Genomic DNA, 27,822 nt, shown 5'->3' with positions numbered 1-27,822 from the left:
TGTCTATGAATCGCACCTAAACGGATTTTCTCCATTTCATTAAGAAGTTTTCGTCTAGGACGCAAGTTATCGTAGGAATGGCACTGGTTTTCATATGATAGAACTGGCTCGAAATTACTATACAATCTAAGAACAATTTTATTCTTCTCCGTAAAAGAGGGGAATTAAGGCCCTCGTTGGTTTTATATTCTATACAATTTAAATATACTCGTATTTAAACTACCATGTTTAGTTGTGTACAAGCCACACATTATACATTTATCAACATTAAAACAATATTAAATACTCTGTCACATTTGAAGATTCGGATATACAACATTTTTAAAGTTTCAGATATATTACATGTTAAGTTTGAAATCTTTGAGAAAATATGTGGCTTGAACTTGAGAGAGGACGAAGTGATTTATTTTTGATGCAAATACTTTGCGCTTAGTTTTCTCTTAAGGGGAGGTGGTTGTAAAGTCATGCCAAATTTGTGAAAATATAACTACATTTAAATTTCTCACAGCTGTAGTATTCAGAACTACGTTTTTTCTGATTATCATATCTTCTTTCTACTCTTTAAGTATGCACTGGAAAATCTGATACATTGCTTTACTTCTTAGAAAAAATTAATAACAATTATATTTTCATTAATAATTACGAGTTCAGTCACATAGTTTTGGTACAACTTTCTCTTTTCCTACATTTCAGATTTCAAAGATTTTTAATCACATAAAACAAAAAAATAGTAGACCGCGCTCTTGCCAGAAAGAGTAGGGTTCGTTTAAATATTACGATCTTGGGGCATTTTTGAATTTGTTTATAATTAAAAATATTTTTGTCGCATATAATGAAAGGTAGGTGAGAATATGTTAAACAGTGGGCTAGCATTATTATACATTTTGTAAGATAGCCTGAACATTTTATAAGTCTAGATCAAATGGTTTTTATACAAAGTGTACTAATAACTTAGAAAATGCAGCTTTCGATAAAAAGCGTTTACAGTTAAATGTATACTATTATTGGTCATAATTCAACGATTTAAATAAGCATTTATTGAATACCAATATTTTTGGAATATGTATAAATTATATATAAAGTTGTTCAGGGAAGAATGCTCTTCAATATAAGCAAATAAAAAGAAACATTTGCAATTTTTGGCACTGTTAACGACTAACTCCCCGTAACTACAAACATCACTACGTCCTCTCTAATACAGTAATCACATAACGCTTAATAAATATAGGAACTATAACGAGCGTATATGGCAAAATATAAGCGTATTATTATATTTACAGAAAAAAGGGCTATTATGTTCTCTGAGATCAATCCACATTCAATATTAACACTTCAGATCTAGAATAACTTAAAGCACGCTCAGTAACACAAAGAGACATCGCTCTCGTCATTCGAATATAAATTATTCTTAAATAACACATTTATATTACATCTCAGATCTTTCCAATAGATCCAATTTTGGACACGTCATATTAAATAAGTGTATAAATTACCTTACAATAAAAACTTTCTTCATCCGGCCGAGGTCGATGGCATTTAAGTGTGTTTAAATGCGACAGTCTCATGTCAGTAGATTTACTGGCATGTAAAAGAACTCCTGCATGACAAAATTCTGGCACACGGGCGACGCTGATTTAACCTCTGCAGTTGCGGGCGTCGTTAAATAAAACATAATTTAAAAATAAAAACTTTCGTACATGATAAACACATCAGAGTGATTTTTAAAACTATTCATCAATACTGAGTTCCATAAATCGGACGCAATTGATATGTCAACGTATACACAGTATACACAGAACCACTTCATCATCAATTGTCGGTACGTTTGGGTCCAGCGGTCCGAGGATACAACTAAGAGATTTCTTGAAATATCAGATCGGAATTCGAGATGAATACTAAGCAGACATCACAATAGGAAAAGAGTTGTGCGCCTTCGAGACCTCTATTCCAAGCACACAGGACGAATGATGTGCCTATAAATCTATTAGCACAACCAGGCTCTTGGCACCGAGTGTGAGACATTGTTTATATTATTCGACGTCTTTGTCGCCTCCTCGGACAGTTGGCCTTTTCTCCGAACTACGTGCAGACAATTGAAAATTATTTGAGCTGACATGAAGAATTTAAAATCCGGGTCGAGGTATTCGTCAGTGTTTTGGCTTCTTCCTTCTCTTATTGCTGGAGTTTTCACTGTTCTTGCACGTCGCAGAGTTCTTGTTCACTTTCATTATGATTGAAGACCATTCCTTGAGAAAGGTCTTGTACTGCGAGATGACACCCCAGTCCTGGATTTTTGAAGCAGTGACGTCCGGATCGGAGGACCACTTATCTTTCTTCTTGAAGAGGAGGTCGTCAGCCACACGTTCAGGAATCTCGATGTTCAGGATCTCGTGCATAAATTCAACTTCGCACAAGATCTGAAAAGAAAAAAATATAAACATTTAGAACATTGCCATGGTTTCTTTTTTTGACATATTTTGATCTCAAAGCTCTAAAAAACATGAGAGGTACTGATCTTGTGTTATATTTTTGTCTCTTTGTAACGTCACAATTTACTGAGAGCGGAAGAGAGATAGCAAAAGATTGTACTAAAAGTATGTCTAAACTCACAGCTTACACTAAGGCATTGGAATGAAGATGATCAGATTACTTTTATTTTAATTTTTAGTATTCTGACGCCCACAATGAAGACAAACCACTTGAAACTCAACGGTCAGTCACCGATAGAGATATAATACATCATCTGTAAAAAATTTCTGTTGGAGTTTAATTTTAAATAATATATTTTAAATGTCTATAATTTTTTAGATTCTCAGTTTCTTTACATTCCCGCAACTAGACCAGTTGAATAGTAAACAGAGTTGTCTACGTTGGACATCCGAGCTTGAGGTGAAGAAAAATGTTAAATAAAAATGTATCGATACATTCTCATGCCATCGATCAATAATTTCTTACTAATCCATTACGAGGCTGCTAAGATAGAATACCGTATGAATTAATTAAATCTCGTGGAATCATTAAATAGTATCAGCAGCCTGAACTATGAAATTTCATTGAAGAGTAATTTACAATTATTTTAATATGTATTTATATTTATGTCGTATATAATATATACTTTATATTATGTATAAACCCGGTTAACGTTATTTGTATTGGATCTCAGTATTTTTAGAATTGTTATGTCGGACATACTTTTGCTGTTGGTTATTTCTTTCTCAAGTGTACTATATACAAAATGAATCATTTAATATTATTATTACGATTCAAACCAAGTAAGTATTGAATTTCGAACGCTTATTAATTGCATATAAAGGTCTGTTTTCTAAACGAATTTAATTAAAATTATATTAAAAGCAAGAAACTTCGCGGAAAAAACCAAACCAAAATTTACACCTTAAATTTTAAAATATGATTCCTGCAATTTTTATTGTTTTTAGCTAGTTTTTCATTTATCAATAATCTAAATAGGAGTTTTCAGAATCTTTGTTTTATCTACTTTATGCAAATATATTTCGATTATTTAAAATACCGAAAAAAGTGAAACGTAACATTACACAGATTCAAGTGCTTCCCCGACCATAAATGTTATAAGTGTCCGTGAAAGTAGGCCTACCTGATTGTGGTGCTGTGTAATTCCCTCGATGACATCCCGTCTCTTCCCCAGATCTGTTATTGGATATTCCGCAGGACTGTGTTTCTTCAGTTCCGCGAACGTAACCGAGTAGTTCTGTAAGGAACTGTGGAACAGTTGAAGTACTTTCTGCAGCTGCAATGAAACAAAACATATTTGTTAGTTATGTGTGTATTTTGGGACAATATACATTCTTCTGTTGTTCAAATTAGACCTATTCATTTTCTCTTCGTCTTGAGGAAAATATTGGTATTAATTAACGGACTTTTATAATAAAAAATCTTAAGTACTTGAAAACATTAGCTGTGAATACATCAGTAAGTAAGGAAAACTCAAATACTTAAATTGTAGGCAAATGAAAATCTTTAAGCTGTTTTTCCTAACGTCATATTTTCTGTGATTTAATGTTCTAGCCCTGATCACATATATCGGAAAGGCCATTCCTATGTTATGAAGGGGCAACATAAAATGAAAACAACCATTAGAGCCTCCACCGTCGAAAAGGCATTTTTAGTAACGACCACTAGATGGAAGTATGGTTGCTCCACGCAATTCCATAAGAATTATAACGCGACTTCTTATGTAGTCGCTAGATGACAGCATAATGAAATTGGTAAAAGTGGTTGCCTTTTTAAAGCACATTAGACAGATCAATCTGTTATATGTGATCAGGAGTACTAGTAGCATATAAAATATACTTACTCTAGTTTGTTTATCAAGGCAGCGGACGTTCTTGTACCACAGGAGTTGTTTTTGTGGCAACCAGTCATATTGGTAATTTATTTCCCGAAGTTCATTTTGTACCTGTGGAAGAAAGAAACATTATGGTTTAATTTTGTTATAACACGAATCTCTGTTTGCAATAACCACCACTATTACTACTTCCTAAAAGGAGAAAGTGACTTTATTTGATGAATAGGCTACACTATTATCACAGTCTACTATATACAGTCACGAAGCTTGAGTTTGGAGGGTGCTAGAAACAATAGATTGTGACGGTACTATTTTGCATTGCCTGTAATGAGGCGATATTAGCGATCCTAGTAGTGAGCAACTATCTAACGTTTGCATATTTACTACGTATTGAGCTTCGCGACTGTATATACTAAACTGTGCTATTATATTCACAGCTCTTAGTATGTTTTAGGGAGTAAGAAAATGATGCAAAATGTACGATCTCGAAATATCACCTTGTCGGTCTGGAAAGAGGGATTTTTATTGATTTTTGGGAAGTAAAACTTGGACGTATTACATTAACAAAAAATTAACAGTAGTTTTACATAAAACAAGGAAAAACAGAACAATTTTCGATAACGAAGAGTTCCGCAATTCATACATTGTTTAGATGTTAAAGTTTATTGACACAGAAATGTTTATATCGCAGTTGTAAGCAAAGATAATGCGGTGAAACCTAAAGGAAATGTAGCCTATCCATGGAGAGGCGTGAACGACAATCAGCTTATCAGCGCTTAATCATCCTAACAGTGAGCATGTCGCAATTTATGACATCGGTCAGGTTAGACTTTCTGCGCAGGAGTTTAAATCAGATGTCTATGGTATTGCAAAATGGGGGAAATATCATTGATACATTATTTAATACATAGTCTACTATTTTAAGGTATCTGTACAGGAATTTTTATAGAATTAATTTAGAATTTACAACAACAAATCGTATTAATTCTACAGTTTCATTATTATAAAAAAATTCGCGATGAGTAATATTCACTATCGATTCCGATACGTCATCAATGTTTTAGATAGCTTATCGTACACATGAAAATTATGTTTGAAAATTATATTAGCGTCTTACAGTTTGTTTTTAAATACTTTCTCGCCATCTAAAACCACTTTATTCACCACTATTAGAACATTTTTCTGCGTCTGAAGCAGACTGTGTTTATTGATATTTAACGATAAACTACTTGTTTTTCATTCGTGAGATGCTGGTCTCGATGTTTTGGTGTCTCCAATAAAATGAAAGTAAGACAAAAATTTCGTGTAGGAATTGGAACCCGAAGCCGCTGAATATGGACCCACAAAGAAAGTCTTGTATTTCAGAAGTTATAAGAAATGGTAGTCGATATCAAATGAAGACAGAATGAATTTACTTCTACTGATATGAAAAGAAAATGATCACATAAGTACACTTTCATGACTTTTTTACGCGTACCTGCTTGACTTTGAATTTAAAATAACTCTACAACATTCACGGCCATAGAACAATAAAGTTACGGAAGAGAGAGAGGGAATAACATCGCAGACATGAACTGACCTGATGGTAGAGGTTGCTGATAGTCTTTTCCTCCTTCTTGAAGTATCTGTTAGAGATGTTGATCTGAGTTTTGACGGCACGTATGAGCTTGGTGATCTCGTGGCGCGCCGGGTCGCCGGGCTTGCCACCATGTGACTCAGTCTTGGTAAACTGGCCGCAAGGGTGATGCCATGCTCCCCGCTTGTGGATCCGCACCGGCACTCCGAAAGAGGGCGCCGTGAGCACTGAGAGTAGTACCGCGAACAAAACAGCTGCAAGCAAGAATCCACCGGTCAACCACATCTCACTTCCGTTTCCTCTGCACTCACATTTCTCAGTACACTTGGTCTTATTTTGAAATTTATCACTCTATGTCAGTGTACAAAACTGATTCTCAAACCCATTATGGAATCCCTACTCATCACTACGTCTTCTGGCCTTTTCGTGTTTAAGGAATGTTTATTAAACTTCGTACAATATTATATTATTCAGTATAATATTCCGCGTCTGTAACCTGTAATTTCAACTTCGTCTACCTAAATTTGCGGCTAATGCAAATGAAATGTTTGACACAAAAGACTTATCGAAAAATTGCCGTGTTATCTGCTGTGAGCCCAAATAATTAATCCATAGTTTACAATTTTGTTAACGGAGAAGTTTGCCGTTTTCCTCAGGAAACCAAGTCCATGGAATAAGTCAAATGGACGTTTTATGTTACAAATAATTACATAGATCCCTCGATTTGACGCTAAAGCTTAGTATTCAACAGTGGTATCAACAAAAGAAAAATAGATATACTATTATTACGATCATCTGTCTAAGGCGTAATATCGACATCTCAATTAACAAATCCACGTCCACTTAAATTACAACATATATATTTGTAGTGTGAGGTTATATATCATTAATTTAATTTGAATATTTTCTGTTCATAAATAATAATTTAATATTTTACTGTAAAAACTGTAAACTGTACAGGCGAGTTTGTTTTCTTATATTTACTGTATATTAATTGGCCCATTTTATCTGAGGAGAAAATGTTACACTTTTCTAAACCTGTACACCAGTTAATTCCCAGTTTAAAATCTATACGTTGAATATCTCAGGTCATATAAATGATGTTAGAGTTACGAAAAATTAGTTTACAATTATATAAACAGTGTTATGATTCACAAGTGATCGAAATTTAAATAATATACTGTATTTAAATTTATAAACAAGTTTAGTAAGTCAAAATGTAGAAGAAATCCTGGCGCATTCTAATGGAAAAACTTTGAATCAAACGCTTTTCATTTCGTAAACAAATGAACATCAACAGAGGTAACAGTTGCCACAATTACGTGAATATGACAACAAAACATATCGACAATCAAAGTTTTTTTATAAAGGGTTAATATCAAAATCAATACTAGTAGGGTGGTGTAAGAAGTGCAGAATATTATGATTTTATAATATATTATTAAAATAGTTAAATGTTTAAGCGATATAAAAACAATCGAAACGATTTAAATGTGCTTATAGTGACTTAACCTCAACCTCGCTGTATAATATACACCAAAACACTTAAATGACATACAGTGATACTACATGTCTTCAGTTAAATTAAATACGTAAACATAAATATTAAACAAAATATTTATAACTATAAATACTGTATATATCGAAACAATTGAACGTCAGTCAATGTAACTGAACAAAAACTTCTAGTTGAAGACGACATTCCTTGTATTCGACATTAGTAACAAAATAACGTCGACACTTAGAAGAGAGAAAGCTAATTCTCCCCCCCCCCAAAAAAAACGTTTTAATGAGGCACTAGAGAACACACCAACGCACCGTACGCACTTTCCAACACACTAGTCACGCACAGCACTGTCACCGGAGCAATTACCTGCAAGTAGATGCTTCATGGTGCTTTTTATGTAATCCTGTCTCCGCAAGGTCGTTCTGACTGAAGCACGTGGGTACCCGAGTCAGGTAGAAGGATGCTTTCGAGCCCTGTTGCAGAATGATTTTGTCTCGAGTCGGTATTCGTTGCCGCCTTATATTAACATAACACATGGAAGAGACGAGCAGTGGGGATAAATGAGAAACCCGCCACAACTACAGTGTCAAAAGATTGCTTGTAAGGGGGTGTGGCGTAGGATTCCCCTCTTCTACGTGTAAAGGCTGAAATAGTTTTCCTCTTGGGACATTATGATAAACAAGAGTGACTTGAAACTACGTCATTATCGAGCGTTCTCGCGGAATCGGTGTTAGTTTCCTTCTCTCCCCCCACCAACGGGACTTTCACTCTCCTCCGCCTTCTGCTGTGTTACTATAGCGACATCTCATTCACTATTTCAGCATTTTTTTTCTTCTAAATTTTCATTCATGAGGATACTCGTGACGTTGAGCACCTTATCTTCGTCCCCTGAGCAGACAGTCAGATTACTGTAAAGCGAAATTAAGTAATCGGAACATTACTTGTACAGTCAGTATAAGGTGTCCATTAAGTTGCATCATTATTGCGGATGTGAAGTAAGCATGTGTAATATTCTGCCCGGGGTTGTGAAATTCTATTACATTGCATATTTTACGATTCCTTACTCATTTCTCACCCTGATATAGTTTAAAAGTATAGCGATGCTATATTTTATTGTTTACTATTTGTTAGCATACATTGTTAGCCGAAGCGAAATGTTCGGATGGTATAGAACAGCGGTGACCAAAATTTGAGCTGCAGTGATTACATGCGACAGACAGCCTATGAAGTAAGGAGACGGAGGAGACGTACTTGGCATGAAAACTACAACCAGTGGTGGTTCCTGCACTAAGTACTAATATCTTGATCAATCCCGCGGATAAAAATCTCAAGATTTGCTGTATCAGTAATGACACTGCTGTCATCAAGAGCCAGTGAATAATATACGATTTTTCTTGCTGCTTTTTTTTTTTTAAAACTTCCTCTTGAATGTAATCAGGAATTTTGTACTTTCTTCTCTCGATACTTGGCCGAGAAATTCGTAGTTTTTCAAAATTAAAAACTTCTTATGGACAAGTTATTTAAACTTTCTTAATCGTTACTCTTTTGAGAAATTTTATTCTATTAAAGGCTTTAGAGCACGAGATATTTCAAACCCCATTAGGTAGCTGACTTCCTTACGAATTTCATATTGAAGGTATACCGATAAGCTATCACAATTTGACTATAATTATGTGTGTGTGTTCCGCCTTTGCTTATCATACAATTAAATGGAGAAACTAATAAATCATATTTTCATTAACGTTTTCGGTACTTATGTACCATCTTCAGATGTATGTATATAATGCTAATTGTTAACCAAGCCTCTAGGTGCATGTGTCGTAAACTTAAATAATCAGTGTTTTTGTGCGTACTGTACTATATCGATGAAGTGTTGCCATGATTGAATAAATAATTACCTAGCTCTTATATACTATTTGTTGGTACAACATACTATCAAAATAAAATTAAAAATTAAATGTTTCAGTCAATGTTTAAAACACTATTTAAAAACACTATTTAAACTGTTTAAAAACACATAGTTTGTACATCACTTTAAATATATGAAGTTGGTGATCACTTGTTGTGCGGTGTTTGCCGATGTGAAGTTGAATGAGGCAGTTGTTGTGATCTTGTTTATTAGCGTTGAGCTAGACGTGGTATCGACATGGCTATGTTTGCTGAAGGTGATGTTGTGGCACTTCTATAATAGTTAATGGTATTGCTGTAATTTGTACCCATAGATGTATTGTTAAAACAAATTGAAGGTTGTCAAGTCCATGGATTTAGTATCGCCTGGCGTGTCTGTAACAATGATTAAGTATTAATTTATGAATTTGGAATTGAGAATATTTGAAATTGTTAATTTGGAAATGTTGGTTTTGGTTAACTGCTAGGGGTGATGCCTGTTATGTAAGAGAAGTAACTTACAGTTTTACCGCGTGTTGGTCTGCTCGTGCTTGATGCTAGGCTGACACTAAAGCGGTGGGCTTGCTCACAGTATATTTAAGTTGTATTGTCTGTTACCGTAAGTGGAGGGGGAATCGGTGAGAGCTGTGTGTGCGATTGTTTAGGCGGGAATAATTTGAATAAATTGAAAAGTGGATTATTTATGTTAGCTATTTGTTCATTTAGTAGGGGTTTTCCTGAGTTGTGTTCTTTTATGATATGAAATTGTTCAGCTGTTTCTATTGTGGGGTCATTTGTGATTTTTAGTATTTTCAGTGTCGTTAATATTTGCGAGTTCGTGGTTTTCATCTATGAGGTGTTGAGCGAATTTAGATCTGTTTCTATTATAAACGAAGTGAGAGGTGTGTTCACGAAATCTTATTTTGAAGTTACGCCGAGTCTGTCCTATATATGTTTTGGTGCAATTTTTGCAGTTTAGCTGGTATATACCGCTGTTTAGGAGGGGTTCATTATTGTTGGTGTTATTAGGAATTATGTTGTTTAGTTTGTTGTTGGTACGATGAGCTATGTTAATATTTTGTTTTTTAAAAAAGTTACTAAGTTTGTTTGAAATCTTGCCGTAATATGTTAGACTATGCCATTGTTTTTTGTTTTGTGTTTTCTCGGATTGTAATGTTGTGAATTCTTTTTTATGTAATTTTGTTTTTCTCTTTTGTATTAAGTTGTTAATTAGTTGGTTTTCGTATCCATTTTCAGAGGCTATTTGCTTTATATAATTAAGTTCTTTATTGTAATTATCTTTATTTAGCGGTGTTGTGAGTAATCTATCAATGAGGAAACGGAATTTGCTAATTTTATGTGTGGTTGGGTGTGTTGAATGTTTTTTTATAGCATGTGTGGTTGTTGTTTTCTTCCTGTATATGTTAAATGTAATTGTTGGGGCTGCTATAGTTATATTTAAATCTAGAAAGTTAAGGCTGTTGTTATTGCTTTGTTCTAGTGTGAATTTTATGTTTTGGTGCCATTTGTTAAATTCATCTAGTATTTGACTATCTGTGTTTTGGGTGTTTTCGTATATTATTATTGTATCGTCAACATATCTTGCGTATGTGCTGAAATTGAACTTATTGTTTAGATTATTTATATGTTTGTTTTCGAGGTCTTGTAGGAATATGTTAGCCACGTATCCAGATAAGGGGTCACCCATGGCTAATCCAGTTGATTGAATGTATATTTTATTATCAAATTTAAAGTAATTTTGTTTTAGTGATGTTTTTAGTAATTGGATGATTTGTTGAATTATATTGTTATCTAATTGGGCTTCATTCAGTTTTTGAATAATAATAATATTAATGGTTTCATCTATTGGTATATTGGTATATCAATTTGTGACATCTAGTGAAAGTATTTTGGTATTGCTCGTGGTTTTGAGTTTTTGGAGTTTTTTTATTATTTGTTTTGTGTTGGTGATGGTATATTGGTTGTCTTGAATGATGTTATTACTTAAGAACTTGTATAAGTATTTATTAACTTTGTAATTTGGGGCTTCTCTGCAATTCACTATTGGTCTCATTGTCATTTCTTTTTTATGTGTTTTGGGTAATGTTTTTAAATTGGGTGCTATGGGGTTTTTCATGATGAAGTTTAGGGATTTATTTTTTTGGTATAAAGTCTTCCTTACATTTATTAATCTAATCTTTCTCTCCTGACTATGATTTAAGGGGTCAGGTACAGCTTATAGCAGTAAAATTTTGAAAAATATGCAACATTTTTTTTTCCTCCATTACTGTATCTTGTACACTAATGAAAATTAGTATGTGGAAAACACTGTCCTTCTGCTATATGAAAAAAATATTTTTACGATTTAAAAAAAATTATTTACATTTTTTTTTTTCAAAATTCAGTCAATGTGCAGTGATGAAGCGTTTCCCACATAACTCAAAAACTATCCAACATTCTGTGATGAAATTTGTTGTGTGTATTTATGCATGTCATATCTACAATATGATGCAAAATCACTTCTCTACCTTTGATAGATTATCTGATAAAAATAAACTCATTTAAAAATGGTCAAATATCAGTATTTTCTTCCCACACAAAATAAAAAAAATATGATCTTTTAAGTAATGTAGTTGAAAGAGCATGATATTGTAATCATGTGTTTCAACAATAAAATAAGAGAAAGAGAACATGAAAAAAGTTAACAAGTTTGTGAGTTATGAGGGGAAACGCTTCATCACTGCACAGTGAACTGCCACCATTTTTAATTTTGAAAAAATATATATAAATTTTTTTTAATCATAAAAATATTTTTTCATATATAAGAAGGACAGTGTTTTACACTTACCAATTTCCATTATTGTATAAGATACAGTAATGGAGGAAAAAATGTTTAGTATTTCCAAAAATTTTACTGCAGTAACCTGTACCTAAGCCCTTAAGATATGTCAATTCCTGACGTTTAACAATTCGTTAGCACCTAATATTGAGTCAGTTTTTCTACAATATTATTATTAAATGAATAACTAGTAAATAGTTACCATCATCTAAAGATTAAGAAGATTAAAATTGAGATAAAACCTAATAATTTTATGGTCTGTGGATAAACTTCGAGACTTCTACCGCGTTGTCTTGGTGTTGGTGGCTGACGTTTCGACCGCTATGTTGTGGTCATCTTCCGAGCAGTTGGATTAAGGAAATAGTCGAAAATCGAAAATCGAAAGAGAATTGGGAGGACAGATTTAAATGGTACGCAAAACGCGTCCTTGCAAGGGGTTGGGGGCTGTACAAAACTAAATATGTGAGCTCCAAGCCTGTTGGCCACTAGTCTCACTCCGGGTTACGCTGCTCCACTGAAGGAACTCTAGAAAATTTTGAAGGGGAAGCCGAAATTGGACGTAACCTCTTAGGTACCACATACGCGAGGGGGACGGAGATTTGATCAAGTGATCACGGGACGGGGCGAGGAGGAGATGGCTGGTGTTTGCCATTAGGATGGCGTGAAGGCCGTCGGAAGAAGCGCCGTGAAATCTAAATCTGCAATTTGAGAGGTCCCTGTCCTTTCAAATTGCGACTAATTGAGTGACCTCGTACATTTAATAGACAATTTATAGGTTCTGAACTAGAGCATACGTCGTTTACAAGAAAAGGGGAATATATATATGGGGAAGGGCATATAGGTCCGTGCCCATTTCTTATAGGACTCATCCCGACATTTGTCTTACGCCTTAGGAAAACCAAGGAATACCTTAGGCAGGATGAGTTGTCTCATATAAGAGACTAGCCAATTTGGCTATTATGTAGGAGGTGATTGTTGTCATGAGCCTTGTTGAATCGTTTCAATTTAGAGACCAGCAATTTGGCTTTATGGTGACTCAATTACGAAGAGAGGGGAGAGATGTAATTATTAATTAATTTAGAGTAATTAGGGAGATTCATGGGGATATGAGTGCAGGTCCGTGGCCCATTTCTTTTAGGGCTCATCCCGACATTTGTCTTAGCGCCTTAGGAAAACCACGGAAAAACCTTAGGCAGGATGAGCTGTCTCAATTTCAGAGACTAGCCAGTTGGCTCTTAGGTAGAATGACTCTATGAATCGATGGATATATACTAGCCCATTGGCTCTATGATAGTTCCATTGATCAACAAATTTAGATATTGTTAGGGAGGGATTTTGTTTAGCCCAGTTAAGACAAGGTCATTTTAAAGCGGTTGCACTATCCAAGGAGTCTCAGGGAGTCGAGTCGTGGCTACCAAAACCTGGGAGTAACGCCAGCCTCCCTGTCCTGTCTCAAGAGTATAGCTAATGGACCTGTCTGGTGCCTACGCCGTAACCTAGGATCATACTGGCCGAGGCCAGATATGAGCGGGTTGGGGTTAGCACGAGCTTCCGGATACAGGTTCCTAGCCAGTCGAGCAATGAACTCGTCTATGGTTGGCAACTCTAGTTCATCATGGAACTTTCTTCTCGAGGCGACTCGGGGGAGATGGGTAATGAGTCGAATCACCTGGTTTTGGATAACTTGGAGTTTACGGAGATGGGACAAATCCCCATGCGGGTGCGGCATAGGTAATGACAGAGCGAATGAGGGCCTCATATATGGTAAGTCCTACCCCCAGGTTGTCGGGAGTTAAGGCCGCCAGAATGGGATAGTGTATATCAGCCCGTTGGCCTTACGAAGAAGGGATTGGATGTGATCTCGGAAGGTGAGATGAGAGTCCATAATGATCCCTAAATATTTAATTTGGTTCATCCACGGCATTTCTTGTCCGATTGCACGTCTCTATTGCCGGTATATGACACAATGTAACCAAGATAATTAAACTAACTTTGTTGTTGGATGGGCTTATTATTTATGCAAATTTTTGCTCTTAACAGATCTCTTCCTTTAAGAGCCATTATTTTCGTTTTTTCATATGAGATTTTAAGATTATATTCACTTGTAATATTATTTAATTCATGTATGGCTCTTTGTAAATTATCTTCCGAATCTGCAATTAAGATCTGGTCGTCAGCAAACAACAGTGTATCAGTGTTTCTCCCTTTTATTTTAAAATGTGTTTTAAGCATAGTCTGCCATCGTACAACTGCGTCATTAATATATATATTAAATAGGATAGGCGATAATGGAAACCCCTGTCGTACTCCTAAATTAATCTCTACTAAATTATCCTCTTCTATGGATTTTTCCAATTTAAACTTTGTATTTGTATACATACTTTGTATTACTCTTATAAGATGTTGAGGAAAACCGTTTTTAATCATGATTTCCCATAGCAAATTTCTTTTAACTTTATCAAGAGCTTTTACATAATCTATAAAAGCTATTAGAGTTGGTAGGTTATATTCTCGTCATTTCTCCATAAGTTGTGTTATCGTGAAGATACAGTCATTGCAGGAACGCCCTTTTCTAAATCCATTTTGTGAATCATGCAGTATAGTTTCTGAGATTGGAGTAAGAGTAAGAGTAAAAATCAGAATAGAGTGGATTGTAGACCTACGTATCGAGTAGAACAGTGTCAACATTTAGGGGATTATTTCTTCTTCTAAGAAAAGTATTCATCTGGGACTAATATTCTAGACTATTATAATGTTTTGTTGTATTCTATCCAAGAAATAAACTGTTAAAATCTGCACAGTTATATTACTTCCACTCTGTAGGTCTGTGTGATGATGATACAAGTCCGCCAGGTGGCTCGGGTGGGATTCGAGAATCCGATGCTAACATTGGACCGTCCTGCCTTAGTCCTGACAGAGCCAGTCCTATCCCCAGACGAGTACCTGATAAGCCCCAGGACCCTGAGCCCCAAGTCCTTCCTATTCCAAGTCCAAGACTTTACTCCAACCTATTTTTAACTATTGCAGATGATAGATGAGTTAAGGCTCATTCACAATGAAAATTAAACATAACGTAAGCGTTAGCTTAAAAATGTAAACGTTACGATAAAGTCAAGAACATTCACGATGGGAACATAAACATAACCATAAAGATACTTGGTAACCATGGAAACATTAAAACGACGCCATTTCCTCATATTCTGTCGTGTACTTCAGAGCTCCACGATTGTGTACTGTTTGCAAATCACTGAAACATAAGCATGAAAGTTTGGAGTTTGCAAACTTTCATGTTAACGTCTAACGGCAATGTTTATGTGAATCATTGTGAATGATCCCATTTGGTAACCTGGGCGCAAACTTCTGTGTTTATGTTACGGTTATGTTTAATTTTCATTGTGAATGGGCCTTTAGTTAGTTAATGGGGTTTAAAAAGAGCGCGTTAGTTACTATGGCTATTTGTGCCCTTATCTGAAATTCTTAAAACAAAAATGCCGATCCGGAGTTGCGCTCGGGCGCGGGTTCGATTCCCGCTTGGGCTGATTACCTGGTTGGGTTTTTTCCGAGGTTTTCCCCAACCGTAAGGCAAATGTTAGGTAATAAATGGCGAATCCTCGGCCTCATCTCGCCAAAATATCATATCGCTATCACCAATTCCATCGACGCTAAATAACCTCGTAGTTGATACAGCGTCGTTAAATAACCAAGTAAAAAAAATAATAAAAAATAAAGAACGCAAACCATAGGCATACCAAAAGCTGAATGTAAACACATACTCTAAACGTTGTCACATTAAAAAGGAGATACAGTGATAGATGAAATGAGAGGGAAGTGGAGAGTATTGGTGGAATAACAGGGGGGAAAAGAATTACCACGAGAAAAATTATTTGCAACGTCTGCTTTTTCCAAATATTCTATCACGACCTGGCTAAGGATCGAATTCGGACCGTCTAGACGGAAAACTATTGCGCCAGCGCTTGAGTTACGAACGCGACAGTACGTCGTTCTAGCTGCTAATAGTACTTTAATAGGGTAAATGAGGTCTGTATTTAGTTGATCACAAAAGATTAAAGATAGCAGAAAACTCTGTCAAGGACGCCAGTTCCAACAGTTTGACAAACAGGCGCCTGAAATTCGGAATTAAGTTACTTCCGGGAGTTTTTTTTTCTGTCTTGCTGTTTGTAATGGCAGTATTTTTTTATTTTTGTAACTAAACTTTCTTTTGAAGCTCCAATTCAATTAAGATTAATTTTCAAATGCTTTCGACTTAATTTTGTAGGAGTCCCTTGCCAGCTATTAGTATGAAACTACTTGGTTATTCCATGAATGTTTTTCAAATCTGTATCTTATTGTGAACTCGAGTGCTACTTGGCGAACACACACTCAAGCATGCACTAACTTGCATGATTTATGCGGAATGTAAATGCATGAATAGCTCATGAGACAGAGTCGTGGCACACCCTTTCATGAGCCAGTGAGCTCCTCTTACAAAACACAGTTTTGGGCACATAATTTTTTTGTCACAAACAGAATGTCAAAGGAAATGGTGCGTGACTTCATGTTGTTAGTATCTCAAGTTTTGACGTAATGAGAAATTCCCTCCTCCACTGAACTCTGCTCTGCTAGCTAATGCTACTTAGAAAACGCTAAATTACTCAGAATCGGAACGTCACAGTACGTAACACTGTTCCCAGTGACAACGGCCAACCATTTGCTCTCTGATATCTGTAAATCAACAATGAGACATATGCTATACAACCAATGGTGACACCTACCAACGTATACACCCAAGTTTGGTGTTCATGTTTCCGTTACCAAAATCATTTTCGAAAGTCTGTCCATATCGAGAATGAGGTAATAAATCTACGTACTTTTAAATTTTGTATGCTATTAGTATTGGTAGTCCAGAGATGAACTGGTTACATCAGCTCCTTGTGTATGCAGATGACGTGACTACGTTACGATAAAATCCACAAACTATTAAGGCTGGTTCACAATAAACGGGGAATGGAAACGACAACGAGAACGAGAACGGAAATAATGTAAAAATAAATTTATTTAAAAGTGAGCGTTCACAATAGTTAATTGTGAATCCTCACATTTAAATAAATTTATTTTAACAATATTTCTGTTCTCGTTCTCGTTGTCGCTTCCGTTCCCGGTTTATTGTGAACGAGCCTTTAGGCAAAATACGAGAATTTTACTTGAAGCAAGTAAAGAGATAGAAAACACGAAGTATATGACTATGTTTTGTACGAAATAGCAATATAAAAATTGGAAATTTATCCTTTGAAGAGGTGGACAAATTCAAATACCCTGGAGCAACATTAACAAATATAAATGATACATGAGAGGAAATTAAACGGAGAATAAACATGGGAAATGTCTGTTATTATTCGATTGAGAAGCTTTTATAATCTATCATGCTCTCAAAAAAGCTGAAAGTTAGAATTTATAAAACAATTATATTACTGGTTCTTTATTATGATTGTGAAACTTGGACTCTCAGACAGAGGAACAGAGGTTAAAGGTGTTTGAGAATAAGGTGCTTAGGAAAATATTTGGGACTAAGAGGGATGACATTACAGGAGAATGGACAAAGTTACACAACGCAGAACTGCATGCATTTTATTCTTCACCTGACATAATTAGGAACATTAAATCCAGACGTTTGAGATGGACAGGACATGTAGCACATATAGGCGAATTCAGAAATGCATATAGATTGTTAGTAGGGAGATCGGAGGGAAAAAGATATTTGGGGAGGCCGAGATGTAGATGGGAGGATAATATAAAAATGGATTTGAAGGAGGTAGGATGTGATGGTAGAGACTGGATTAGTCTTGCTCAAGATAGGGACCGATGGCGGGCTTATGTGAGAGCAGCAATGAACCTGCGGGTTCCTTAAAAGCCGTAAGTAAGTAAGTCCAGAGTTTTGAACTGACGTTTGCGGGAGACAGTGAACGGCGATGAGTTTTTGAGGTTATAAAAAGCCTTAAGATAGACTCTTTCGAGAGAAAATAAAGGCGATGGTACCGTATTATAGATTCATGACGTATAGGAAAATCTTATTATTGAATGGGAGGACTCCTAAGTAAAGAAATTTCCAGTCTCGCCCAAGTCAAAATCTAACTACTGTAGTCATCCTCGCCTATCATCCTGTCACAGGGAGTAAGCAATCCTGTATTTCAGACGCCCTTACTTGAGAAATAAAGTCTTCACATTTGCAGGGTCCACAAAGGTTTTGGTTTACCGATATTAATTATTTACTACAATGATAGAACAAAGGTACACTAATTTTCTTATCTAGATATTTTACTCCCTGCATAATTTTAATTTTTTTATCCTCCTGGCGGTGCGACTGTGGTTTCATGTGCTAGCGCGCTGGTCTTTCATCCAGGCATCCGGGTTCGATCCCCTGCCAGATCGTGATGGAATTTGTGATGGACGAAGCTGATATTGCAGGGAGTTTTGACGAAATAGACGTTGCAGATAGTTCTTCTCGGGCTACTCTCGTTTCTCTTATTTATTCCGAGTGCTTTTAATTTCTCTTCGTTCTATTATCAATGTCCCATTATTTCGTTGTTTTTTAATAACATTCGTAGTCGAAACGAAGCATTAAATAAAGAATTATCGCAATTTTTCAGTTATTTCTATACGCTTAAAAATAATAAATACAAGAATTCTGATAGAATATCACGGAGCAATGTTTTGTAATAAAATTATAACCTACGTAAATACATAGGCTTACCGGTATGTGATAATCTGATGTTATCTTTGTATATATGTATGTATGTATGTATGCATGTATGCATGCATGTTATGTATGTATGTATGTATGTATGTATGTATGTATGTATGTATGTATGTATGTCATGTTCACGTTTGTTTTATACTGTATATATAATTACTAATTACACAACGTAGAACTGCACGCTTTGTATTCTTCACCTGACATCATTAGGAACATTAAATCCAGAAGTTTGAGATGGGCAGGGCATGTGGCACGTATGGGCGAATCCAGAAATGCTTATAGAGTGTTAGTTGGGAGGCTGGAGGGGAAAAGACCTTTGGGGAGGCCGACACGTTGATGGGAGGATAATATTAAAATGGATTTGAGGGAAGTGGGATATGATGATAAAGACCGATTAATCTTGCACAGGATAGGGACCAATGGCAGGCTTATGTGAGGGCGGCAATGAAACTCTGAGTTCCTTAAAAGCAATTTGTAATTAAGTAAGTATAGTGTATACATAATGTATTTTGATTTTAAATAGTTCTTTACCTTTCGGCAAAATCCCTTGGAATCACTTGGACGTTTTTGCTAATTTCCTCACTGCTCCCACTCCATATGTTGTTTTAAGTATGCCTATTCGGTATCTTTCACTGACTCTTGAAGTGGATCGTAAGCAACCATATGTTAGACTGAAGAGTTAGAACGAAACTTGTTTTTCACCTGATGCAATCATGTCCGTACTGTACGTGTATCTTTGAGAAAGAAGTCACGTCCTTCCGTTCCACGCAGCGCAGCGGGAGGGATTGTTTACAACTTCGGATCCTTTCCGTCCACAGGTGGAATGCTACTAAAATCAGCTGATTTCCGGCTTTGATCTTTGGACGATATTCTGTGAAGATAGCAGTTGGTCCGTTCGGACTTCGCTCATCACATTGATAATTAGAAGTGTCAAGCTTCCTATTGCGGTTTCAGGCAGTGACATCACACTCTCCGGCACTCTGTTTGCCGCGTTGTTCACATTCTTGAGTTAAGCACCTATTTGTTGAGATCACCTCTTGTGTGTTATCAAATATATGGGATAACAATGTATTACCGGAGCTGCATGTTGCTACAAGCTTAGTAAGTGATTCATACTATTAATGACGCAGGTTAATAAGTTTATAATATGATGTGATATGATACTGTTCTTTTTAATGATAAACATCGAAACTTTGTAGTTTTCTCTAAAGAAACATTATATACAGTTAACAGACACAATTCTCTTATAACAGTGTCATTGTTTAGCTTGTGGTATATGTGACTTAAAACCGTTGTTACTGAAAGCTACAGTGCATTCATAGCTCGGCCGGACCACTAAAACACTCAAATTTGAAAATTGTACTTTCAGTAATTGTTCCTTTTAAAATTATTCATGTTTATTTTTTATTTCATCATCCTTAATTAAAAGTTTTCTTGTTTATTTCATCATCCCTAATTAAAACTTTTCTAACAGTTATATTATTTAGGTTATGTTATAACTGCCCGGCCGAGCTACGAACGCATTATATAAAAGTGCATACTGTTATTGTAAACGAGGATTATTGTATTTGATTCTGACACAGAGAATGCGAGTCATATGATTGGTCATTAGCACTAAGGGGAATTCGCATGAGACGTACTATAGCAAGTGTGTGATTTGTTATTTTCTCAGAGGGACAGAAGACACACATACACACACACTCTCAGTCTCTGTCTCTTTTTTTTCTGTTTGTCTTCAATAACCTACATTCAATTTTTAAAAATATTATTCTAATAAATGTTGAGAAACAAGAAAGATAATAGTCATCGGCGTATTCCACGTGGTAACGAGTTTATCTGCTAATTCGGGATGCGGAGTTCGATTTTCGCTTGGGCTGATTATCTGGTTGGGTTTTCCCCTTAGTTTCCCCCCCAACTGCAAAAAAAAAAAGTCAGGTAATCGCTGGTGAATCCTCGGTCTTTTTTTGTAAATTCCATCTCACTATCACCCATTCCATAGACGCTGTTACCATTCAGTTTGTGAATAGCGGTGTTTGTGAAACGAGATCACAGGCGAGTGTAGAAAACATGTGAACAAAATAAAATAATTGTAATACTTCAACATTGTTTAGGAAGCCGTTCGTCCGATCTGGTATAGAGACAATATATCCACTGCTGTTTTCTCCCTCATTATTGCAGTGAAACCGTATCATATTATGAGCAGGCGGTTGTACAGTATTCGACTAGGATTGAGAGGTTTCCTGTTGAAACCCCCCTGGTTTCTCCTATTTTTTGTAGTGATTTTAATACTTAATTGTTTCATACACTTCAAACACTTCAGCACATAAAAATTCAATGAAATATGTAAAACATGGGATCTAGATTTCAGAATTTCTTACATGAAATAAAATAAAAATGCAATACAGTTTCATCGCCGCCTCAGATTATAGCGTCGTTGTTCCTGCAATAACTCCTATGTGCAAAATATATATTTTTTTTCAGTAGGAAGAAAAAACACATTTCGAGGGTTCAGAATGACAAGGTTCTAACTAGTTTACAATAATTTAATTTAAAATAAAATACGTGTATAGTGCTAACAATAAATTACTTGAATAAATAAAGGCGATTGCAAATTCCGCGAATAATAGTTACTTTAACTAAATTCAATAACTTATTTATTCATTGTTTTATTATACGATGCTTTCAGATATCACTAATTCGGCGTTCAAGTAATGAATTGGTAAGTAGAGAGGAATGTGGAACGATTGAGGATTCCAAGCTACTATTCCGGAACTCCTATATGGAGAGACTGAGAATATGACAGGAAATCTGGCGACATTCCATGTAGGGGGAGCGAACCCCGAACGTCATGAGTACGAAGCGATCACAATAAATCTCAATGTGGTATTATAAGGATTGAAATGTGTTCACGTTCTGGCTATCTTTATCCTGGAGAAAGGGCTGCATACCATAGTGATTAGAAAGTTGGGCGAGCATCAGATTCTGTGTAGAAATGGTGACGCCGATAGAGAAAATTAAAGAATACGTCACCATGATGCAATGCAACGTTGCACAAAGATCCGCAAGTTAAGCGGTGTGATTGAGGCATCTACAAATATTAAAATTCCAGATAAATAAACTGTAAAATATTCGTATCAGAATTTCACTTTCAATAATTATTTTTCAGTGACGGTACTATTTCTTATTAGTATACTGAAGGTAGTTGATTTAAATAATATTGCTATCTATTTGCTACTCTGTAATTTGCCATATGCAACTACATTTTACATCTTTAGGTTATGATATCTATATCTCAATATTTTTCATTTATTTTTATTTTGTATTTTTCACTTGTATCTATATCTGTCTCTCTTATTTAGGTAATACCTATTTGTCGGGTTTTTTCATTTTTCATTTGTATTTACACTTGTATCTTGCATTTGCGTCTGTTTTATCTCTTTTTTCATGTGATCTCCAATTTTATGGTCTAAGCAAATATTTGCACCGTCTATTGTAATTGGGGCTTTGCCCTGTTATAGACATAAATAAATATAAAAAAAATTAAATAAGTAGATAAATAAATATGGTTATCAACAAAATTAACTTAATTTGTTTAAAGTTTCTTAACAAAAAAAAAAAAAAAAACAGTTATTTTTAAAAGTAGACCTGGACTTGTTTGAATCGAATTATTGATCGGTTGTGATTGCTACCGTGTGGAAACTGATAGGAATTGACAATCGACGCAAACAGTTGAAAGTCAGTGTTAAAATACTTTTCGCGCTAGTGCTAAAAGTATTTTTTGCAAAGTACCGTATAACAGTCAATTTTTTAATGTGCTTGCCTAGCATTAAAATACATACTTTCAGAAATGGCTGTCTAAAAAGGATATTACAGCTCTTTAAATTCCAACGCCCTGGCCAGGTTTTGAACCCGACAATCTTCGATTCAACGGCTAGCGTGGTCATTCATCATCATGTGAACTACAACAATAATACCATCACTGGAAAAGAATTGAAAGTGAAATTCTGACACGAATATTTTACAGTTTATTTATCTGGAATTTTAATATTTGCACACTCCGTCTAGTGTTTGAATAATTACTCTCACTGTCGTCTACTATTTGTAGATGCCTCAATCACACCGCTTAACTTGCGGATCTTTGTGCAACGTTGCATTGCATCATGGTGACGTATTCTTTAATTTTCTCTATCGGCGTCACCATTTCTACAATGAATCTGATGCTTGCCCAACTTTCTAATCACTATGGTATGCAGCCCTTTCTCCAGGACAAAGACAGCCAGAACGTGAATGTCCATTATAAGAGAACACATTTCAATCCTTATAATACTACGCTGAGATTTATTGTGATCGCTTTGTACTCATGACGTTCGGGGTTCGCTTCCCCTACATGGAATGTCGTCAGATTCCCTGTCATATTCTCAGTCTCTCCATATAGGAGTTCCAGAATAGTAGCTTGGAATTCTCAATTGTTCCACATCTCTCTCTACTTACCAATTCATTACTTGAATGCCGAATTAGTGATACCTGAAAGCACATTATAATAAAACAATAAATAAATAAGTTATTGAATTTGGTTAAAGTAGGCTATTATTCGCGGAATTTGCAATCGCCTTTATTTATTCAAGTAATTTATGGTTAGCAGTATGCACTTGTTTTATATTAAATTAAATTATTGTAAACTAGATAGAACCTTGTCATTCTGAACCCTCGAAATGTGTTTTTCTTCCTACTGAAAAATTTTATATTTTGCACATATTATTGCAGGAACAACGACGCTATAATCTGAGGTGGCGGTGAAAACGGTATGGCATAGTTGCGCCCCGCGGTCAATTGGGAGGCCTAGGCATAGCATGGTTGCGCCCCGAAGAAATCAGGTAGCAGAATGGACATGACATAGTTGCGCTCCGAAGAAATCAGGTAGCAGAATCGACATAGCATAGTTGCGCCCCGATGAGCATAGTACACACGAAAGTGATTGTCATAAAATAAATAAATTACTTAAAAATAATATAGTGGTAGCTGCATTGAAATCAGGTAGGCCTAGCATATGATCAATTTTGCTATTTAAAATAACCCTTTTTTATTGATCACACACAATAAATGAACTGCATTTTTTGCTTGTACACAGATATCTTAACCCTACGGTACAGGGTTTCGAAAATTGAAACTTACAACCATTGTGAATCATCAACTCTTTACCTTTTTCACTAAACTTAAAATTCAATTTAAATTAACCTCACTATACGCCACAGACTGTGTGAAATGTCAAGACAGCTAAGGCCCCGTATTCTAAAGGCTCACTCATTTGAATATGTCAGTTAATAAAGTACTGCCAACTTCATGGTGTTCATTTTAACGGTAGGCTATCGATAATGAATGCATAAACAGTAGAAAAGCAGTTAATAAAGTACTGTCAACTTCATGGTGTTCATTTTAACGGTATATAATAAATATTAAATCGATAAGAAATCAGCAAGTTTGGTTGATTACGAGGCTGGAGTTTCCGTAGTGTCTTTTTCTCTACCTATTTCATCGGGGCGCAACTATGCCATGCCCCTTTCTCTACCTGATGGGAACGGGGCGCAATTGTGCCCAGCCCGGTGAAAATGCATTGTATTGTTATTTTAAAAGTCTTGTATATACTTAAATATCAGTCCTATCAAAATTTTGCGTAGAATCATTTTTAAAGAAATTTTTGTTATGTAATATTTTTCACAAAAATCAATAACAAGCGAGATATTTCGATTTATTTAATTCAGGCCCCTTATAATGCGCCTTTTAAATGAAGTATTTTGAATGCTATATAAAATGTAAGTTACAACGAACTTAATTTATACTCCAATTTTCATCGAAATCCGTTCAGCCATTATCGCATGAAAAGGTAACAAACATCCAGGTAGAGACAGATATACAGATAGGCAGACATACATACAAAAATAAAAAAAAAACGATTTTTGGTCTTAGGATGAATAATTATATATGTTCACACTATTTATTTTTGGAAAAGCGAAAATTACCAGAAAAATTTCGGTTACAGATTTATTATTAGTATAGATTGTGTTAACATAAATACTTTATAACATGTCTTTATTTTGTTACATTATATACATATTTATTTAGGCTCATTATTTCATCCCGTCTTTATACAGGTGTTTCAGAAAAGTATTCATAATTTTCAGATGTGATAGACGGCACATACTGAAACAGTTTTTCGTAATAAAGTCATGTCCAGGAATGGTCCCGTATCGAGATATAACGATATGGAAGAAACGAAGATTTCAAAGAAACTCAGTCTGAAAAGTAACTGGCCACTATCTCGAAAATCTAGCCCTGAAAATGTTGTATAGCAGGAAATATGGCGCTGAGGATGTTACTTCGCGCAAATTCACCGTACCTCGGTTGATCCATAGGTATATCATCTGCTAATTCATCGTAATGTGTGTGTATCTAATGCCTATTCAATTCACTTGCGTGATTCGGATTCCGTATATTGCAGATAGATGGCAGGACTGTACACCACTTCGGCGGGCCAGGCTGAACATAGGTCAAAATATCTGAGAAGAATTATGTCGTGTACTAGGGTGAATGCATGTGTAAGTGTTCGTGAGGATAGTGATGGTGAAGAAGGGAGAAGGGGAAACCCGGTACCGGCACGTAGCCTCCTGTCAAATAGTACCAAGAGGGCCGCCAGGCTTAACGTCCCCATTCGACGGGCGAATCACCATCAACAGTGACATATGCCTTCTATTCATATGCACTGCAGAGATTTGGGATTTAACCCAGGCATATTGGTGCGCAATTTAGTGATCAGAAGTTGTGCACCGCCACCTCTCCTAGTCCTGAGGTAGGAATTTACATGAAAATCTCTGACACCTCCGGGAATCGAACCCGGACCGCTAGTCTGGAGACAGACGCGCTACCCCAGTGATAACTCGGCGGACTTCAGCATACTGTAAACGAAAAAAATTATCGACAGGTTTTGTTTTTGTTTATATCGTAAAATTAATATCTGTTACAGTTCTTGTGTGAAGATAGAAAATGGGCAAGACTTTTATATCTCAATTTATGATGCGCCTTGCTTGTTTCAGGGGATACAGAAAGTTAGATTTTTAGCAATTTAAAACAAGCGGAATAGGTAAGTAAGCATTGATTCCAGTCTGAGATCATTGCCAACGTCAGAAGCACAGACTTCCAGAAATAAAAAGAACGAAATTTGTAGGAACTGATGGTTCCAAGAATGAGTTGTGCATCATTATTTTCAGCACTCATTTACAATAGAATAGAAGATGAATCAACCGGTGGTGATAAACTCTGCTACTAAGTAATATTTTCGACTAAGCGTGGTTGTCACGGTAGTGGATTGGTCTCACACCAATTGTAGGGAAATTGTAGCGTCGTACTGACCCCACATCACATGAATCCTGCCATGTAAAGACCAGTCAGATGTCGGCTTCTACCGAAGGGAACCACGGTTCGATACCGAGAAAATACAGTGACAATTATGTCAGATGAAACGGATATGTGGCAAGTTTTCTCTGAGTACGTTAGTTTTTCTTGCCACTAGGTGCTTATAGATTTATCAATTCCATATCATATCATCGTCTCTCAGTAACCTGTGTATGTGAAAAGGAGTAAATAATTGTAATTATTTTTCGTTTAGTTTTACTTTATCACGTTGGATGAAATGAAAGAATGACCTTACAAAAGAATTTTCCAAAATGATCAGATCGAAATCCCTCCAGAATATTCGTATACAGATAAATACTGTGAAGAAAATATTAAATAAAAATGTAGTCGCTAATACCCATTTAAAGCGCAGAAAGCTACAGGAATAGGTTAAAACCTGAATTTGAGTAGCCCTTTTGGCAGGCTCTTTGAACACACGTGATTGACACAGTTTTCCGTGACACTTCATTTCGCATCATGCAATCTTGTAGAAAAATAGAAATATTGTCTCCGATCTATTTACCATAATGGATTACAAATCTCATAGACAATAGTGATCTGGTTTCCCTATTTGTGAACAACCAAGGCTACACTTAACAATGCATTTCAGGATAAAATCTAAATATTTTCTTCGTTATTTGTTATATAATAATAGAATAAACCTAAAAATGTATATCAAATGGAAAAAATCTTCAGAGAAATTAACTACGAGTAGGTATCTATAGAATTACAGGCTTGTTTCCGAACTCTGATAACGAATTTGAATGACGTCATGTGCGTCAGGAATCACACCGACAGCTGAATTGCGGCGAGAGGTGACAGACCAGTGTGAGTGATTTCATAATCAGAGTGCACGGTGTATCACAGTAGCAATGCCCAAGAAAATCGAGCCTTTTTGGGGGGTGCGTACATAACAACTCCTTCCAATGCCAAGTACAGTTACATGAAAATCATAAGAGGCTGTAAAACACGTGGTTTCGTTATTTCCAAGAAAGGCATCTTGTGTGTACATAATAAGACTGGCAAAGCTCGAATGGGATTAATTCCAGAGTGAAAAAAGCAAGCAAATACACCCCCCGTCAAATTAATTCAATTCGAGCTTTACCAATCTTATTAAGTACGCAGAAGATGCCTTTCTTGGAAATAACAAAACCTCGTTTATTGCAGGCTTCTTTTATTTTCACTTAACTTGTACTTGACATGGGAAAGAGTTGTTATGTACCTTTCCCAAAAAGGCTCGATTTTCTTGGGAGTTTCTGCTGTGAGTCGCCGTGCACTCTGACTATGAGATCACTCACTACTGGTCTGTCACCTCGCGCCACAGTTCAGCTGTAGTGTGCCTCCCGACGCACATGATGTCATTCAAATTCGTTATCAGAGATCGGAAACAACCCTGTACTTGTAGACCTACTGTTTTCTTTTGAAGTTCGCTTTCCTCTGTCACCTTCTGCATTGAAAATTCGAAATGAAAGCTTATCCGATTTGCAGAGGA

The 27,822-nt window shown here is 35.8% G+C and overlaps 1 protein-coding gene across 3 annotated transcripts in view; it reads right to left on the bottom strand.

The window, feature by feature from the left end:
- Nucleotides 1-213: 213 nt before the first annotated feature.
- The window catches only part of LOC138696567 (uncharacterized), a 343,837-nt gene continuing 316,228 nt past the window's right edge, over nucleotides 214-27,822 (bottom strand). For 2 of the 3 annotated variants that reach the window (XM_069821696.1, XM_069821694.1), the window contains exons 2-5: nucleotides 5,904-6,154; nucleotides 4,334-4,435; nucleotides 3,614-3,766; nucleotides 214-2,417 (exon numbers count right to left, since the gene is read on the bottom strand). In XM_069821696.1, coding sequence (XP_069677797.1) covers nucleotides 2,148-2,417; nucleotides 3,614-3,766; nucleotides 4,334-4,435; nucleotides 5,904-6,154 — 776 coding nt within the window. In that variant the 3' untranslated portion in view covers nucleotides 214-2,147. Of the gene's footprint in view, nucleotides 2,418-3,613; nucleotides 3,767-4,333; nucleotides 4,436-5,903; nucleotides 6,155-7,773; nucleotides 8,232-27,822 lie in introns of those variants that run through there. The other variant, XM_069821695.1, reaches the window with a different exon arrangement.

The sequence above is a fragment of the Periplaneta americana genome, chromosome 3, assembly GCF_040183065.1.
Source record: "Periplaneta americana isolate PAMFEO1 chromosome 3, P.americana_PAMFEO1_priV1, whole genome shotgun sequence".
Classification (NCBI taxonomy): domain Eukaryota; kingdom Metazoa; phylum Arthropoda; class Insecta; order Blattodea; family Blattidae; genus Periplaneta; species Periplaneta americana.
This window is presented reverse-complemented; position numbering and strand designations above follow the sequence as displayed.